General features: G+C 44.5%; 1 protein-coding gene across 1 annotated transcript in view; it reads right to left on the reverse strand.

Annotated features, from left to right (window-relative positions):
* The window catches only part of ppfia3 (PTPRF interacting protein alpha 3), a gene marked incomplete at its 5' end in the record, with an annotated part of 31,018 nt that extends 13,039 nt beyond the window's left edge, over positions 1-17,979 (reverse strand). Inside the window, 17 exons of the mRNA XM_084072683.1 lie at positions 272-405; positions 1,607-1,841; positions 3,053-3,246; positions 5,669-5,837; positions 6,552-6,631; positions 7,164-7,226; positions 7,435-7,566; positions 7,979-8,062; positions 9,160-9,294; positions 9,397-9,490; positions 9,589-9,641; positions 10,408-10,500; positions 11,186-11,314; positions 11,835-11,894; positions 11,987-12,226; positions 12,701-12,802; positions 17,647-17,979. Of these exons, the coding sequence (XP_083928809.1) occupies positions 272-405; positions 1,607-1,841; positions 3,053-3,246; positions 5,669-5,837; positions 6,552-6,631; positions 7,164-7,226; positions 7,435-7,566; positions 7,979-8,062; positions 9,160-9,294; positions 9,397-9,490; positions 9,589-9,641; positions 10,408-10,500; positions 11,186-11,314; positions 11,835-11,894; positions 11,987-12,226; positions 12,701-12,802; positions 17,647-17,979 (2,330 nt within the window). The remainder of the gene's footprint in view (positions 1-271; positions 406-1,606; positions 1,842-3,052; positions 3,247-5,668; positions 5,838-6,551; positions 6,632-7,163; positions 7,227-7,434; positions 7,567-7,978; positions 8,063-9,159; positions 9,295-9,396; positions 9,491-9,588; positions 9,642-10,407; positions 10,501-11,185; positions 11,315-11,834; positions 11,895-11,986; positions 12,227-12,700; positions 12,803-17,646) is intronic.
* Positions 17,980-18,451: the final 472 nt, after the last annotated feature.

Consider the following 18,451-nt stretch of genomic DNA (forward strand, 5'->3'; position numbering starts at 1 on the left):
GGTCAATGGCCGATGGTCAAATAAAAAAACCTCCCTAGCTCTGGTCAGGTCCTGACGGGCCTGCAGGGCTCTGCTCCAACCTTGGCCCTCCTCCTCGCTTCCTTGCTCAGAGTTGGGGCTAAGGCACAAGGAAACGTTGCGAGTGGAGGACGTGATGATGGAAGTAGTATTGGGATCTCGCTGTTGAAAACATGCACTATTGTCCATATCGGGGTGTCCTACCCCGAGTGTGATGTAAGGGAAAATTGGCCACCATGTGAATTCTGGTTACCTGCGAAATTCCCGGGGGTCATCAAGCATTGCCCCAGGATGGGTGAGCGTCATTCTGTCCAATCGCAGCGCTCGAGGCGTGGGGGGAGGCGTAGAGTCAAGTAGAGCGAGGGAACGATCGTCTTCTTTGTTGTTCTGGAAGAGAATCAAATCTCTCTAATTAAAGGGATTGCAATGGTGTGCATGCATAATATATTGTCATTGTCGGGCAGAAACCCTGCACCTTTCATCTTTTTGTGTTTCTTTTTCTTCCATGAATTAATACCCTATTTTATACTCTTTGCAATGATGGGAGAAAGAACTGCGCCCATTATTTTATACCTGTAAACCTGTGATGTGACAATAAAGTTGAAGTCGAGTTGAAGTGTATGAAAGTGTCATACAAAAGTAGAAAAAATAATTGCAGCGTGCTGTGAGCTTGCAGATCAGCTATTTATCTATTTTTGGAACATTTTGCCTATAATGACATGCCCAAAACAGGGACGCCAAGTTGAAAGTGGTTAAGTGTGTCTTTGTGTTTTATAAATATTTAACCAATAAAAATTAACAAGAGCTTGTGACTTAACACATTGACTGCCAGAGTTTATTCATAATGTACTCACCCCTATGCCAGCGATTTTGGTGTTTATATATTTTTTTATTTTGTAATTTTTCATTAAAATAGTTTGTCTGGCTGCGGTTTTAAACACATACGACAGATCGACCAGCAGAGAGCAGCATATCGACACCTTGATCACACGCTCACTCGCTCGACCCCCCCCAAACAGGCTCATAACCGGATGTGGCGTTTTTGCAGATCGACGATCGGGATTCAGCTCGATGTGATACACGACGACGATGACTGTGCGTCATCCAGACTAAAGAAAATAGAACTAGAGCTCTCCGTTCGTTTTTTATACCGTGTGAAAAAACGTGTTTTTCCCTATTCTCGCCTAAAATGCCTAAAAAAGGCCTTCCGAGAACCGGAAACGGAATCTGCGTCATGAATCCGGAACCCGTGAGTGTGATGTAAACAGAAAACGAAACTGATGATGAAAAATTCACAGAACAGAGCGATCACAGATTAAACAATGAAAAGACGAAATAACGCATATATGCAATCTTTTGAATTGCGGCAATCAAGCGATGGATTTGAAAAAACGCATATATGCGATCTTGGCAATCAATGTGTTAATAAGAATTACACTGGACTTGCCATTTCCTGAAAAGTAACGGTTTTGGGACATACAAGGTTTTTTCACGCGACAGCGATGATACAGTATCTTGAGATGACTGCAATGAGATGCAAGAGAAGTCATGCTGAAACCCACACAGTCACATAGAGCATCATCTGTACCTGTCGATCAGTCTCCCGGGCGGGCGAGTGGGGCAGGCGAGGAGTAGAGTGTCCAGAGCTGGGAGGAGAGGGGGAGGCCAGGGTAGACGACGTGATGGAGGAGGGGATGAAGCCCCGTCCCGTACCCTCTCTCCCCAGGGAAGAAGGGGGGATGGGGGGGCCGTCCAAGTTGCTGACCCGACTCTCAATCTCCTCGGCTCGAAGCTCTGTGTTCTCCTTCTCTTCCTGGATCAGCCTGTGGTTTAGAGAGGGGAGGGCAAAGTAGCAACAGAGATGAGTGGGGTTTTAGAGCAGTGGTTCTCAAACTTTGTCATGTCAAGGACCCCCAAATTGACACTTATTAGCCCACGGACCCCCATTTGAAAACATATGCCAGCGACCCCCCATAAGAGAAGATTTTTAGGGCTCTAGCAGTGATTTTCAACCACTTTAATTTCAAGGACCCCCCAGTTTGACATGCATTAAGGCTACGGGACCCCCGTTTAATGGAATTTCTATCTCTGGGACCCCAATTTATGTCGTAAAATCTATGTTAATTTAACTCTGAGAGTGTGCAAATGGAACCAAATGGACCCGTTAGGGTCCATTTGGTTCCATTTCTACACTCTCAGAGTTACAGACCCATAAGGGTCCATTTGGTTCCTAACTATCCATCATTTAGCTGGGGACCCCCTGGAACTCGCTCAAGGACCCCTGGGGGTCCCCGGACCCCACTTTGAGAACAAAGGTTTTAGAGGGCCAGGCCAGATTTCCTAATCGCCATGCGCTGTATCTTTTTTTCTGTCCTTGGATCAATTTATCTACCTATCTATCTATCTATCTATCTATCTATCTATCTATCTATCTATCTATCTATCTATCTGGAGAGACAAAAGAGAAAGTGAAAATAAAGATCAAACACACTGTAACGTGTATGTCGCCCAAAACTGTCTCAGTTTACGATAAACCAACATTCCAGTCTTCACCTCTATTATTTCTATTCCTCTAACTAACAGAGGGAAAGAAAGATAAAAGGGGATAGAGGGGGGGGGGGGTAGTCCACAGATGTGGGGTCTTATCTTAACCACTACAAAATCCCTGGGCAAACAATCCTGAGAGTTATTCAAATTGACCATTGTCAAAACACTCAAGGTTTTACTGTGCACATCTATTCAATTCAATTCAATTCAATTTTATTAAAGTGTCAAATCACAACAAGTTGTCTCAAGACACTTTACATGTAGAGAAAAGAGACCCGACATCCCACCCTGAGCAAGCAATTTTGCGACAGTGGCAACGAAAAACTCCCGCTTAACTGGAAGAAACGTCAGGCAGACCCTAGGCTCTAGGGTGGTGGCCTTCTGCCTCGACCGTGTCGGGGGAAAGAAGAGAGAGAGAGGGAGAGACAGAGGAGAGACAGAAAGAGATACAGTGCAAGATACATCTCTGTCCTCCTTTCAGTCTTACTTGATCTCCTTGTTGATGGCCTCTAGCTGTTCCTGCAGCATGATGGCCAGGGTCTGGACGTCCGTCTGTCCACTGGGGGACAGCAGCTCGGAGCCGAACAGCGTCTCCCTGTCCTCCTCCTCATCAGAGCAGGTCACCTCCACGGCCGTGTTAAACCCGCTCCCCAGCAAAGTTCCACTCTCCCAATCAGTATACTACACAGAAAGGGGAAGAGACGGTCATCATCTGGTTAGAAATACAATTAACCAATTAAGCCCTGTGTGCTGTATGATGAATAGCGGAAATAGCTGATCTACAAGCTCAAACATTTTTTTTGCGCCTATAATATCATGCCCATAATAGGGACGGCAGGTTTACAGTGGTTAAGAAATAATACAGTGGTATACCGCGGTTGTAACTGTGGGTGAACACACCAGTGTCATAATCATGGAATAGCACAACCTTGAGTTTATTATGATTATTATACCACAGTTTAATTAGCAACACTTATACTAAAAACAGAAGCTATATCAGGAGATATTGGCTCGTTATAATGCCTCTCAGCCAATCGCAATGCAGGGTTGGAACTAATTGGCATATTATTTAAATAATATGCCTCCCTCTCCCCCCTCTCGCCGTCCCGCCTCTCTCAGCCAAATACATATCATTTTGGGGGTCCTTGAGATGAATTGATTGATTGAATATTTTATTAGGCAAAAAAAAATGTAAAACAACACATTTACATTTAAAATACTTTGTCTAACAGGTCCGTTCATAAAAGTCCTTGCGGACTTGTTTCCAATGAGGGCCTTGGTATTCAATTCATAGACATATATAGTGGCACCACAGTTCGAATATCATTACACAAAGAAAATAAAAATAAAACAGCAAAAAAAAAATATATATATATATATATATATATACACATAACACTATGTACAACAAAATAAATGAAAAAAGGGGGGAAAGATATGTACAAGAACAGGGGGGGGGGGCGGCTGTCTAACGGGAAAATAGTACTACCTCCTCTTTTGGCCTCCTGAAAGGTGATTTTTTAAGGCTCTTTTAAATGAGCCCAGCGAACTGCATTTTTTGAGGGATGGGGTTAGACCATTCCAATCCTGGGTGGCAGTGCTGTAGAAGGAGAATTTGCCCATGTTTGTTTTATGGGTGGGTGGTACCAAATGTTGTTAACGCTCCCTCTGGTATTGTGACTGTGGGTGTCACTAACCTTTTGGAGGTATTTACTCAGATATGCGGGAATAGGGGGCATATCGGGCAAATTTTCATTTACAATTTTGAAGGCCAGTCCCATTTTTAGTTGTTTAACCCTGTCTTCCAGCCTAGGCTGACAAAATGGGTGGGAGAAAGGATGAGTAGCCGAATCAGTTTGTTTTGGGAGGTTTGAAGCTTAGTCTTCAGTGACACTGAGGTGTTGGAGTACCAGGAGGTGCTAGCATAGTCAAAATGTGGTTGAATCAGGGCCCCTGAGAGGGGCCTGAGGGCCTGAGGGTTGACAAAAGAGGAAACTCTGCCCATAAATTTGGTTCTCTGGTTTACTATTTTGACCACATTTGTCCCCATGCTTTCACCTGACAGGTATTTGTCGAGAATACAACCCAAATAGGTAATCTCTTCTTTGCTAGAGATTATTGTGTCATCGACTTTGACCTTGAAATCATTTACCTCCATCTGTCTGAGGGAATGTTTGGTCCCAAAGAGAATGGATTCAGTTTTCCCAAGGTGTAGTGACAGTTTGTTATCGGTAAGCCAAGTACGGATTTTTGAGAGTTCGGAGCTGAGCGCCTCCTCAACTTGCAACTTGTCCTCTCCCGAGATCAGGAGTGCCGAGTCATCAGCGAACAGGAACAATTTGCAGTTACAGGCAGCATTCATGTCGTTAATGTATAAAAGGAACAGTAACGGCCCTAGAATGCTGCCCTGAGGAACCCCACAGCTCACCGGGAGGGAAGAGGACATGGTTCCGTTGATGTCAACCACTTGTTCTCTTCCCTCCAGGTAGGATCTCATCCAGTTTAGTGATGTGCAGTCAAAACCAATCGCCCTCAGCTTATCAAGTAAAATTGAATGGTTTACAGTGTCGAACGCTTTTTGGAGGGCCAACATGACCATGCCGCAGTATTTGCCCACGTCTACCTCACGTTTGATGTAGTCGGTCAAATACAGCAGGCATGTGTCAGTGGAATAGGAGGTTCTGAAGCCCGATTGAAATTCAAACAACAGTTTATGCTCGCTAAGGTAGCTGTTGATTTGTTCTTGAATTAATCGCTCTACAACCTTTGAGATGGAATAAAGGATGGAAACAGGCCTATAGTTGCCAGGTTCTAATTTGCTTCCTTTTTTATGCAGAGGGATTACTCTTGCCAATTTGAAATCCTGTGGGACGTGACACTGGCTGATGGATTGGTTTGTGATTTGGGCTACTATGGGGGCAGTATATAGCAGTAGCTGCGTCTCTATAAGTTTGAGAACCACTGCTATAAGCCACTAAATCTCTGTCTGCAAAACAATTCACTTTTGTTCAAATGGAGATTGTCTCCTTTGCTAATGAAACAACCTTATACTTCATTCCATTAATCAGTATCAGGGGTGATCAGCTGGGGGTCTATCTCTCACCTTGGTTGAGTCCTCGCGGCCTGAGCTCCACCGTGCACGGTGACTCCGTCGGACCACCCCTCCCGTGGAGCTATTGCCGTAGTGATCCAGGTGAGTGGCGGAGCCCACCGGGAGGGACCCACCTCCATGGGAATACCTCAGCTCTAAAGCACTGCCTGGCAGAGAACGACTGGAGGGAGGGATGAAAGAGGGGAGACAGAATCACAGAGGGAGTGAAAGAAAGAGAGAGAGAGAGAGAGAGAGAGAGAGAGAGAGAGAGAGAGAGAGAGAGAGAGAGAGAGAGAGAGAGAGAGAGAGAGAGAGAGAGAGAGAGAGAGAGAGAGAGAGAGAGAGAGAGAGAGAGAGAGAGAGAAAATATATTTTTGGGGGCTTTTTGGCCTTTATAGTTTTCAGTAGAGACAGACAGGAAACAGGGAGAGAGAGATGGGGAGAGACATGCAGCAAAGATCGTCGGGAACGGGACTCAAACCCGCAATGCGCTATCAGGCTACATTGGAGCCAAGGTGCCCAGACCGCAACGCCAGCCGTCCGGGCCCTTTGTGTGATTCTGCATGTGTGATTGTGCAATGAGCTCTGTTGATGTCTGTCAACATACAGTATTGAATTATCAACTCTGTTTTATCTCTGTGGTGGGTGGTGACAGCATTGTAGTAACTATGCCTCCAGCATTGGATGATTTATGAGGAAATAATACTAAGGCAAGCTAATAGAGAGTCAAATACAGAAGTTTGTGTTTTGTTCCAACTGACCAACATGTTTTGTGAGGGCTTCTGTTTCTCAGTAAAAAGGACAAAGAAAAACAATGATGCATATTGAATATTAAGTAACCATGCTTCAATGTGTTTGTACAACAAGCTTCTTTTTTTTTTGAACGGTGACATACCTGGAATAGGACCCACCAGGTCTGGCTCTCAGCTGGTCTAACTCCAACTGAATCCTTTCTAGCTCTGCTATCAGCTGGTCCTAAAACAGTGGAAGGGAAATGGAACTGTCAGGACAAACAATACACTTATGCCTGTTGATTTCACATAAGACAGGTGAAAATGCTTTGGAAAAATCTTATTTAAATGTGGCCAGTTCCTTGCAAATATTTGGTATTTCATTTTATGACACAATCACCATATATGGTTTATTTTATGCCTCACATTATCCATTTCAAATGCTTCTGGAATAAACAACACAGTATGAAATATTTTATGAGCAGTCGATATTCAGGAAACGCCATAAAGCCATCAGGCGCTCCGAACACCCTCTCCAGATCCTTACCGTAACTCTACAGAGTTGATTGGGTGAATCTCCACTTCCTATTTTTAGATAATTTACCATTTAAACACAAGCTTGTAATGTGTGACAGGACCTTTCATATAGGACTAAAACAGTAGAGTCCAGCTGTTTCTATTACATACTGTAGTAAAATACATTTTAATTCTGAGAGTTAAACTAAAGCTCTTTGAAGCTTTTACTGTGTTCTACTACATTCTGTATGATTAGCCACCTTATTTGCCAAGAGATCGTCCTGAAGCTTCTTCATGTTGGACAGCTCCTCAGACAGGGCATTCTGGAAAGGGACCAAATGGGAAACGTCACTACTGTGTAAATAAACCAGTGAAATAAACCGCAGGATAGAATAATGGTTACACAACTAGTCCTGGTTGTTTTAAGTGGGAGACAATTTTTTTTTTACAAGACAGCTCTCGCCACTTAATGGCCTCTGATTTAAAGGGGGAGCTGATATGAATGTGGTTTGAGTGGTCTGAATGGTCAACCTTCTCCTCCAGGGCAGCCATTCTCTCCTTCAGATGGAGCTGCAGTCTCTCGTTGGACTCAGACAGGAGTTTGTCCACTGTGTCAGAGAGGCGCTTGTTGTGTTCATCGTTCATCCTCTCCCTCTGCCTTGCCTGAGGGAGAAAGGGGTGAGCAACAGAAGCAGAGAGTAATGAAGAGAGAGAGAGAGAGAGAGAGAGAGAGAGAGAGAGAGAGAGAGAGAGAGAGAGAGAGAGAGAGAGAGAGAGAGAGAGAGAGAGAGAAGGGATGGAAGAAAAGAGAGGGTGGGTGGAGAGTTAATAACAAGCATTCTGCTTGACTGAAAGTGTGAGAGGGAAACATTTCTGATATGAATGTGTACTGTCAAATAGAGGGTTTAGAAAATTAAGGTGCCATTGTGGAAAGCAGAAACTGACAATGGAGTGGAATGAAAGAGTGGGAGGACGACAACTGAGAGAGAGAGATAGAGAGAGAGAGAGAGAGAGAGAGAGAGAGAGAGAGAGAGAGAGAGAGAGAGAGAGAGAGAGAGAAACAAGCATGACTCACTCTCTGTAGCTCTTGATTTTTCTCCTCCAGTTGTGCCTCCATCTGTCGCAGTCGCTCCTCAAAGTTGCCATGGCGCTCTTCTGCCTGAATAATTGGAGAGGAAGGAACCGGGGTTACAACATGTGTCATCATGGCACAAACAAACGCCGATACAAATTAACACACAGGAAGTAACTTGTCAACTCAGTCTACTAATTAGCTACTACGTGCTCATACAGATTTCAGTGTTAGCTGGAAGTTTGTTTCTTCCAATTTTGTCTTGTTTGCGTGTCTTACACAACATCAATTTTATCATTCCATGGAAGCCATCTTGTCCCAACACGTAGAAGCAAAATGTAGCCTTTTAAGAACTTAACATGCAGTTGTGTAAAGTGTATTTACATGAATGACAGAGGTTAACATGAGCAATTAACTCGTTTGGGAAGAATTTATGCGGCTTACAGTGCATGACTTGGTGAGTACCCAAGGATGAAACAGATTCTGTGATCTGAAATGCCGATCAGATTAGACTGTTTGCCTGTGGGTTTCTGGCACAGCAGGATAAAGATTTATGGAATCTACAGTATCTGTCACTGGCTGCCTCAATATCTGTTTCATCCATTGCATGATCAGCCCCCCCCCCCCACACACCCACACCCACACCCACACCCACACCCCCACACACACACACACACACTCAGACTCGCGCACGCACGCACGCACGCACGCACGCACGCACGCACGCACGCACGCACGCACGCACGCACGCACGCACGCACGCACGCACGCACGCACAGGCTCCCCTGAAAGAGACATAAGCTTCTCAGAAATCCTCATTTGAGAAATTTAGAAGGACCTATAAATATCGTAATTTTGGGTGCCACTGGTTTTGTCTGTATACGACGCGTTTATACTTTCCTGTATATTTAGGTTCTTGAAATAAATAAATTAATAGACTGATATTAAAGCAACTGTCATTTGTCAATGTGCATGGTTATTCGTGCAGTATAGCCATTTCTGATTATTTGTGTCTAAAAAACAATGATGGCAATTACTTCAGTTGCCATCAATGCGAGCATACTCAATGCATGTTACACAGCAAATGTTGTGTGAACGTCTCATGGTGTTTAAGTCTGTGGGCATGTTCATAATTGTCAAATGTCAATGTCAAGGTGTATATGCATGCAGGCACAGAAACACACCTTGTTGAGCGCTGCCACTCTCTGAGCGAGCTGGGCCTCTATCTCAGGCAGGGTCTCTGCCCTCTGCAGAGTCTGCTGCAGTTTCTGCTTGGCATCGTCCAGACGCTCCTGTAGCTGCCTGTTCTTCTCCTCACTCTGTAGTGGACAGGAGAGGACGGTGAGGAGAAGAGGAGAGAATGCAAAGTGTGGCTAAACTTGCCACTCTGCCACAGCAAGATGAAAGACACATTCCCAAACCTGTCTGTGGAGGGACTCTTTGCTGGCCAATTCATTCTCCAGCTTGTCTTTTGTGTCATGGAGAGACGTCGCCTCCCTCTGGGCACTCAGGTACCTGCAGGCCAGGCACACAGACAGTTATGAATCCAATACAAACCAATAAGGAAAAGTGGAAATACCAGAGAGTTCCTAGGCATGGTAGAAGACGGTAACCTGCGCTCTAATGTGGTGATTCGCTCCTCCATGTCTTCTCTCTGACACAAAGCCTGGTAGAGAAAGAAGGGGAAAGAGATAAGAACACAAACCAAAAAAAATGTTTTATACATGGAGATAAAAATAGGACGGAGGGAACGATGGATAGGAAGTGTTAGAAGCGTTTCACAGCGTTTCACAGCATTTCACAGCATTTGAACAGCTATTAACTGAAGAATGATAATGACTGGTTGAGAGTTGTTGTTTGCCAGCTTCCAGGAGTTCCCACTTATGAAGCTGTTGCACAAGTCCAGGAATGGAGTTGGGTCGGAGGACAGACGAATAGCAGTGGGATGGGTAAGTTCATTTGAAGTTAGGGGAACTTTGAAATTAATTTGAAATTAACATGTAAACTGGAAGAGACCAAAACAATAGAGGTAATTTGTTACGGTTCATTTATACTTTTTTGGGGGCGACAGCACATAATGTTTGTCAGAATGGTCATGCAACAAAGGAAAAGCCAATTGGTGTGGTGGGTAAACTGGCTGAGCTGCATCCCAAACTGCACTGCAGGCATTTCAATCAACCAGTAATGTGAGCGATTAGCAGTGCCACCTCCATGCAAAATGTCTGCCACTTTAGCAATGGCACTGTCACCATGACTACAGCAGGGCAAGAAGACACTCTTTCATGTACAGTAGCAATTATTCTTGCCAAGTAGGCAAATGGCTTTGTTGCCATAGCAAACTGTTACATATTTCTGTGTGGCAAAATAGAGTATTTGTGCCAGTGTGACTGAGACTGGCAGATTTATCTTCCGTCAGCAGAAGAGAAGCTCACCTCTTTCACGTCCCTCTGAAGTTTCTGGTTGGCTTCTTCTGATCTGGTCAGCTCCCTCCTGGCTGATGTCAGTTGCTCCTCTATCTCCCCAACCTGGAGTAAAGGTGGACACAAGTTTGTTGTTTTCCATTTTTAGTTTGTTGCCTTGTCTCAACCTGTGGGTTGGGACCCCCAGGGCGATCCCCACATGATTTTTGGGGGGTCCCCAGATGACAGTAAAGTGCCAATTTAAGGCCTTTTAAGACCTTTTTAATACCTAAAAAAAATAGGCACATATTTTGAAAATAGACGATCTACAAGCTCACAGCACCTCACAACGGGTGGCGTTGTGAGCTTGTATATCTGCTATTTTCACAATAATTACCTGTGAAACCGAGTCAAACTAAATGTACGTAATGCCTTAACTCCTACAATTCCAAGTACTTGTCAGGGTGGGGGGTCCCCACTTCAAATATAATTATTTTGTGGGGTTTCCAGTTCAAATATGATTATTTTGGGGATCACGGCCTGAAAAGGTTGAAAACCACTGCCCTAGACAAGTGATTCTCAATCTTTTTTATTTCAAAGATTTTGATATGCATTACACCACAGACCCCCATTTGATACAATTTTGATCTCTTGGACCACAAACTGCAATAGAAAATCCTGAGTGTTCATCCTGTCAATCAGTTAGCTGGGAACCACAACTGGACTTTTTCAGACCCCTGGGGGTCCCCATACCCCATGTTGAAACCACTGCCCTAGACTCAAGGTGTGTAAACGTCAGCAGACTCAGCACCTGTCTGCACATTAGGGCCAGTCTCTCTTTCAGCTGGCCTAATTCAGATCGCTGTCGTTCTATCTCTCCTTCTCTCTGTCTGTCGACCTCTCCATCATCCAGTATGGAGGAAGGTCCATTCGGAAGCCGCTGTGTGCAAAATAAATAAAAACTGGAGTTAGATGTCACAATGTTATGCACAGTGTTCAGATTGTACGTAGGATCTGTGTGGAATGAATGCACATAGTTGACGAAGGCATGCAGCTTAGAAGACATATATATGAATGAAATATACTGTATGGCTGCGAGTTCAACCCATGACTCCAAAACAGGCTTCACAAAGTTCTAGAGTAGTGTACATAAATTATGTCACCTGCATACAAGCTTAATAACTATAAAGCTGGACTTCCTTGACTCCGTATACAGTATGTATGAGCTACAATACACTTCAGAAGAACAAGAGGTGGAGGCACGGGCAACTACAGGGAACTAACTACCAGGGAAAGTTCCTGCAGCGAAACGTGTGATACAATGATGATGGACAAAAACAGTTTTGCTTTGGTTTGGGTTTTGAGCACACAGTTCATACAATAAATAAATAAACAAATAGATAAGCTTTTTAATATTACTACTGGTGCACTATAATGGCAAGTAAACTATATTGCATTACCTCTTTGCCATTTTCTAGTCCTTGCTGTCTTCTTTTGATTTGGTCCCTTAAAGACAGCACCTAAACCAGTAACGGACAGAGAATCAGTCATGTGCAGCGCTTTCATCAGCTCGTGCATGGTGACACACCAGAATGAGGGAACATCCTCTCACCTCTTGAGAGGAGGTCTGCAGCTCTTCCTCCAGGGTAGACACCCGCTCCAGAGCTACGCGTAACCTCTCCCGTACCTTCTCGTCCAGCGCTTTGTGATGCTCAAACAGGGACTTGAGGGCCTTGAGGACCTCAACCTCGCTGGAGACCCCTGCAGGAGACTGCGCCTGCCTTTTCACCACCGTCATCCTCAGACTGCGCTCATGGCGAGACACCAGGCACTCCAGGTGCTCCAGCAGAAGCTGTTGGTGCATACACACTTAACGTATGGCTCACGTATACGCTTCTGTTGGCCTGGTGCAAAAGTGCTCATTTATCTCTGAGAGGAGGTCTGTGACTCTTTAACTATGACGGACACCCGCTCCAGATTTTACAGTACATTACATATTGTTGTTGTCCTTGTATCTCCATATTTCAAAACGAATGCCCTACTTCATCATACAAGAGTAGCCTATCACAGAAAAGTAGTGAAAATAGCCGATCTACAAGCTCACAAAGGCGTTGCATCAAATAATAATAAAAACGTTTAACACCCGACAGCAACGATATGTATAGTGTGAAATCTTTAGAGCAAAAATAATCATATTATAATTATTAATAAGAAAATAATTATCAAATGTAAGCATCCCATCAGCAAACAATCACAGCAAGTGCACAGTTGGTTGTTGTTATTGTAAGCATGTAATATTTCTATATGGACCAAGAGGTGTACTGACCCGTGTGTTATTTCTCTCTGCTTTCAGCTCTGCTATTTCCTCCTCTCTCTCCAACAGCTGTTCCCGACAGACATTCAGCTCTTTGGTCAGCACTGCAAACTCCTGTAAGGACACAAGAGGGTGCTGCTGTTTATTCCATACTCTTGCATGATGTCATGATAATGGAAATTAGCACATACCCCAATTAACAAAGTGCAAACAGCATGAGAATGAATCATTTCAACAAACAAGCACTCACATAGTGAGCAAGTAATAGTTGAGTGCAAGAAATGTAGAATAAATGTTCAAATAAAACTCATACATAGAATCATGGAAGCAGTAAGGAACTTGCAAAGACCAATTCATGCAATAGTCATATGAATTTTGCATCTGCACACACAATCATAAAACATACAAAAAACTGCTTGGCTAGCAACTGGCATAACTGGAACATTCTCACACAGTGGCCTCAGTGAGTCTTAATTCTCTTAAGTTTATTGCGTGAATCCGGTCAGAAAGTGGTTTAATTGTGTGAAGGGGCGCTCAGTAAAACTCTGCCAGGAGGCATGCCGTACCTCTCTCCATCTTTCTGTTTGTCTGGGGCATATTATGACAGTGGTTCCCAAACTGGGAAATTATTTTGGAGGGTCCCTAAATGATTCGCTTAATGTGCAACATTGTTTTCTCACTCATCAGTAAACAAACCAACATACATACAGTATGTTGTATACAGGGTTTCTACACATTTCTAAAGTTTCACTTTAAAGGACAACTTAGTCTTTTACAACAAGGGTTATTTCATTAGTTTGTAATGATAATAATTAAAAGTTGAGTGTTAAAAAAAATAATGTAATGCTTTCTATCGTTAACTGGGGGCGGGGGCATTCGGATAATTGGTAAAAATGCAATTGTTTTACACAATAAGCTGGCTATTTTTGTCTCTGCTAGGGTATTTACATGTGACTGGCTAGTACTGAATCAGAGACAGAATCAACATTATTGTGTCACATCACTGGTTTACAGGTGTAAAGAAGTGAGTGAACTTTGTTTTTGCACAACGGACATCCCATGAGCTGGAGGGACAGGAGTGATGTAATTAGCTAGTTTGTAGTATAGACCCCATAAAGATGAACAGGTGCTCAATTGGCTAGTGCCGGTCCATAGCTACACAGGACACGTATCCCATTCTCAGAAATGACATCATTGTTTAGAGAATTGAAGTCCTTGGCCTACTGTCAGCTTGCACAAGAAATAAGTTGCTGATCAGCTAGTAATATGCTATATTAGCACACACACGCATGCACCGTCGCACGCACACACACACACACACACACACACACACACACACACACACACACACACACACACACACACACACACACACACACACACACACACACACACACACACAAAAACATGATCTCCTGGCGGAGTTAATGTCCCCGACTGTGTGTGTTCGCCTGTCATTAAGATGAAACCCTGGAGGTAAAACAGGCATGAACAAAGGACAAAGGAATTAGGCCAATCTCGTGTAATCTGCTATTATTCCTATTGATGGCAGTCCAGCTGAGTTGTGATTGTCTGCAATTTACTCCAATTACGTATAGTTGTGAGGGTTGCTACATGATAGCTGTGATTATAATCTCTGCTCCTAACAACATTGTATCTATGGGAACACATCAACAAAGAGTTTGACTGATATAATCTGACATTACGCAATTAACTTGTGAAAGTGAATATCTGCTAATGCCTGTGTTTCTATACCTGAAGTCATAACATTCCAACCGAGTTTGGCTAACTATTGTGAAGTCACTGTGGCGTGTAAAGCTAACACATGACTATGCACACGCCCGCTTACCACCGTGCCATGCTCTGCTTGCCATTCAATCTCTGTGGTCTCTGCTCATGCGTGATCAAGCCATGGAGCCCATATGCTGCTGCTACGCTAATGTGAAAGCACGTGTACACTGACTCGTGTTTGTTTTCACATACGCATGCTATGAGAAGCAGCAATGCATGGCTGTGCTTTTATCTTAGCTCTTGGCTGACAGTGATGAATTTCCCAATGAATCAACAAAACACTTTTATCGCCCACATTCTCATCAACCACATTATGCTTTATGTACACAAACTATAAGATACACAGTGAACCCACTGGCTATCAGCAACTTGGATGCAACCGGGGAGGGTCAAGAGGAAGAGTGAAAGGAGGATGCTTATTGGGAGGAGTAGAGAAGAGGAATGAGGAATGAAAGAGAGAAAACTGTCATGTACAGATGGCATGTGCTGAGTCCAAACAATTTCATAGCTCTGGGATTGATTTGTGTGAAAGATGGCTTGAGACAACCTCTGTGAACTACCAATACCCCACTATGCTGGGCTTCTTCTCACACTCTAGATATCTCTCCTTCTCTCTCAGTTGCCATCATCGCTACTGTCAGATCCACAGTGAACCCACAGGCAATCAGCGGCTTGGATGAGTGTCTCTTGCCGACAATTTGTGATGCGCTGTTAACTTGAAAATCTGTTATCTTCAGCAAGTGACACTGTCGTACTACAGAGTATAACTTGGGCCTAACGCTGGGATTTATTTGTGCAAAAGATGGCTTGGAACAACCCCTGTGACTCACCAATACCCCACTATGCTGGGCCTCCTCTTACACATCATCTACATATCTCTCTGTCTCTCTCAGTTCCCATCAGTAGGCTGCTGTCAGATACAGGATGTAAGCATGATTGTCTTCCCCACTGTACTAAGCATTTATCTCCTGCACTTTCCGCTCTCTCTCATTCTGCATCTCTAAACCGCCGACCATCTCAACACCGCCATTCTCACCCTTCAATCAACTCCATTTGCCCTATCATAATCCTCAATACCTAAAACAGAACTTAGAAGCCACCTTTAGTATGCAGCAGAATGCAAATGGGTGTGATTTGTAGGTCTCTGTTTTTCATATCGCTAGGTCTTTCTCTCTCTCTCTCTCTCTCTCTCTCTCTCTCTCTCTGTACCATGTTGTCGTTTTCCACCCTTCTCTCTCTTTCTCAATGTTGGCAGCATCTGCACACACACAGCAGACGCACTCAATGAACTCTGCTACTGTAGAATGTATCACAGCACTCCATGTGTTCCACTGTGTGTGTGTGTGTGTGTGTGTGTGTGTGTGTGTGTGTGTGTGTGTGTGTGTGTGTGTGTGTGTGTGTGTGTGTGTGCGCGTGCGTGCGTGCGCGCACGTGTGTGTGTGTGTGTGTGTGTGTGTGTGTGTACTGAACATGTGTGTGCTATATTGATCTTCCTCTCAGCGAGGTAATATGGCCTTTTAATGTCCAGTAATTCTCTGCAAGGATGTGCACTGCTACTATTGTATCTGTTATTTCTTTTTTTTGATATGTCAGGCATAGCAACAACAAAGGAAAGTAGTTCCTGACAAAGACACAGATGTTTCTAATGCCTGAGGCGCGCAACAATATCGTCTGTCTGAAAGTAGAGATGGAGCCATTGTAGTATGTTGAGTGGAATTACAGAATGATTAGCGCAACTCTTAGTCACCATCTCCAAGTTGTATGCAGCTGTACTCAACATGCAACAAGCATATTGCACATATATTCAATATATGTGAAATATGTCAATATGCACAACACATCACATGAGTTTGTAGATCGGCTATTTTCACAATGATTAATTCATAAAGTATTTTTTACGTTTGTGTCCTGGGGAGACACAACATTTTTCTTTTGGGTCTTGAGGTGAAAAGGTTTGTACCGGTCCAGTTCTTAACAGATGAGGGCTTGCAGCTCATTATCAGAAGTCCTAAATAGACCCACAATAGGCTGAAACTTGCCCATTTACAACATTCTCAGAGCAACATTCAGAGTGCAAGTGTTCCTTTTTTGTTGACTATTATTGACCAAAGTTTTTGTCCTCAAGCTTAAAGTTCTATATCCCTGGACCCAAGCTGCGCAGCACCATCAGGCCTGTGCCTGATATTGTAATTTCAGGTCTATTAAACCTATAAGCTACACATACTGTGCATGCATGCACACAAAGTGCATGCGCACACCTTTTTTCCTGACTTTGAGGCAGAAGATTCAAGTCAAACTCAGAGCATTTGAACCCTGTACAGAGGCGGTTCTATAGGGGGTGGCCTGAGGGGGCACAGATCACCCCTGTACCAGGCTGACAGCACACCCATGGTGTCATCCCATTACACATTTTAGGAAATACATATTTGGAAATACTGCTCCGAGGGCACTGAAATGGACCCGGGGTGCTCTCTCTTGGCCATTCTGAAATTCGGAGCGCCGCCGATGGAAAATGCACAGCACTAACCGGTTTAACATTTGTGACAACAAGACAGCATGACGGTCGGATTAGTTTCATTGCAAAATGGGATGGTTGTGGCTTCTTTGCTACTCTGGAGACTATTCATAACCTATCAACAGTAGCCTAACTCTAAAGAATCATAATGTTTACACATGAGATTAACGTTAATTTGAATGCATTTCAAAATACAAAAATGGAAAATTAAACGTAAATAAATTATGCGATCTATGTCAACAGAACCCTCTGAAATCGGAGATTCTCAACATATCGGTATGGTGCTACACACTCGTGCTGTCAAGGAATCATTTGTCTGAACAAGATTAAACAAGAGTAAGACCCTATGTTAATTATTATATAGGAGGAGATAGGAGGAGTTGGGCAGTAGTGGAGACAAAAATGGGAATGAATGCAATTCTGTGCGTGCACTGCACACGTGCATGCATACGTGCGTGCGTGTTTGCGCACGCACGTATGCGTACACGTATGGTGACAATAGGGTCACCCGAGTCAAAAAAGTCTGGACATGATGCCACTGACCCTGTACCATCAGTACCATCAGGTCAGGACACCTACACGTACACACACACGCGCAAGCACACACTTGCGCCCACACACACGAACGTACAGTACTCCACTCTTCATGTACCTGTGGAAGGGCAATGGAGAGTTGTCTCTGGAGGGATTCCTTCTCATGGCCCAGCTCTCGGAGACGTAGGTGCGCTGTCCCCAGACTGTCCTGGGTCTCTCTCAGGCTCTCCAGCAGCCTCTCTCTCTCCGTCAGCATGTTCACCATCAGAGACTCCAGGTTGCCCGTGCTTCCCCCCTCGTCGCCGCTCCGGGGCTCTCGACTCCCGTAACCTCCCCCCAAGCTGCCCATCCCTGCCCCCATCCCTCCCCCGCCCCCCGCCGGGGAAGATGAGCCCCCGCCTCCCCCACCACGCCCATCCTCCGAGATGGTGGGCATCACCTCGCACATCATCTTGAGGCCGGGGAGGGCGAGGCGTGAGTGAGAGAGGAGACTGGGGTGTTTGAGGCGTTTCTCAAGAAGCTGTGGACCCCTGCCGCAAGATCGAGGGGAGTCTGGGAAGCTTTTCGGATAGAGCCTGCAAGAATAGCCCTATGTGTTGAGCAAACACTTGATTGTCTCAAGTAAAAGTTAATCGGCTCATAAGGTAACAGTGAAGCTGATTAGGTGAGGTAACGCCCCAGTGCTGTGGGGAGGGGGTGCTTTAAGAAAGATCAATGTACCTGCACATGGGTGTGTGTTTATGAGTGAGGGGCCAAGGGGAGGGAAAAGTTTCCAGTTGTCAGGATAGTAGTGTGGTATGCAGTCCAGGATTACTTGGGATCATGGTTGAAGGGAAAGAGGTAAGAGGGAGGAGAGCACATACATAGTGTTGCAGGCCTCGCACCCCCAGGCCAGTCCTCACACCGATGAGAGAAGCACCTGG

Source organism: Gymnoscopelus microlampas (assembly GCF_963454915.1).
Source record: "Gymnoscopelus microlampas genome assembly, chromosome: 11".
Classification (NCBI taxonomy): Eukaryota; Metazoa; Chordata; class Actinopteri; order Myctophiformes; family Myctophidae; genus Gymnoscopelus; species Gymnoscopelus microlampas.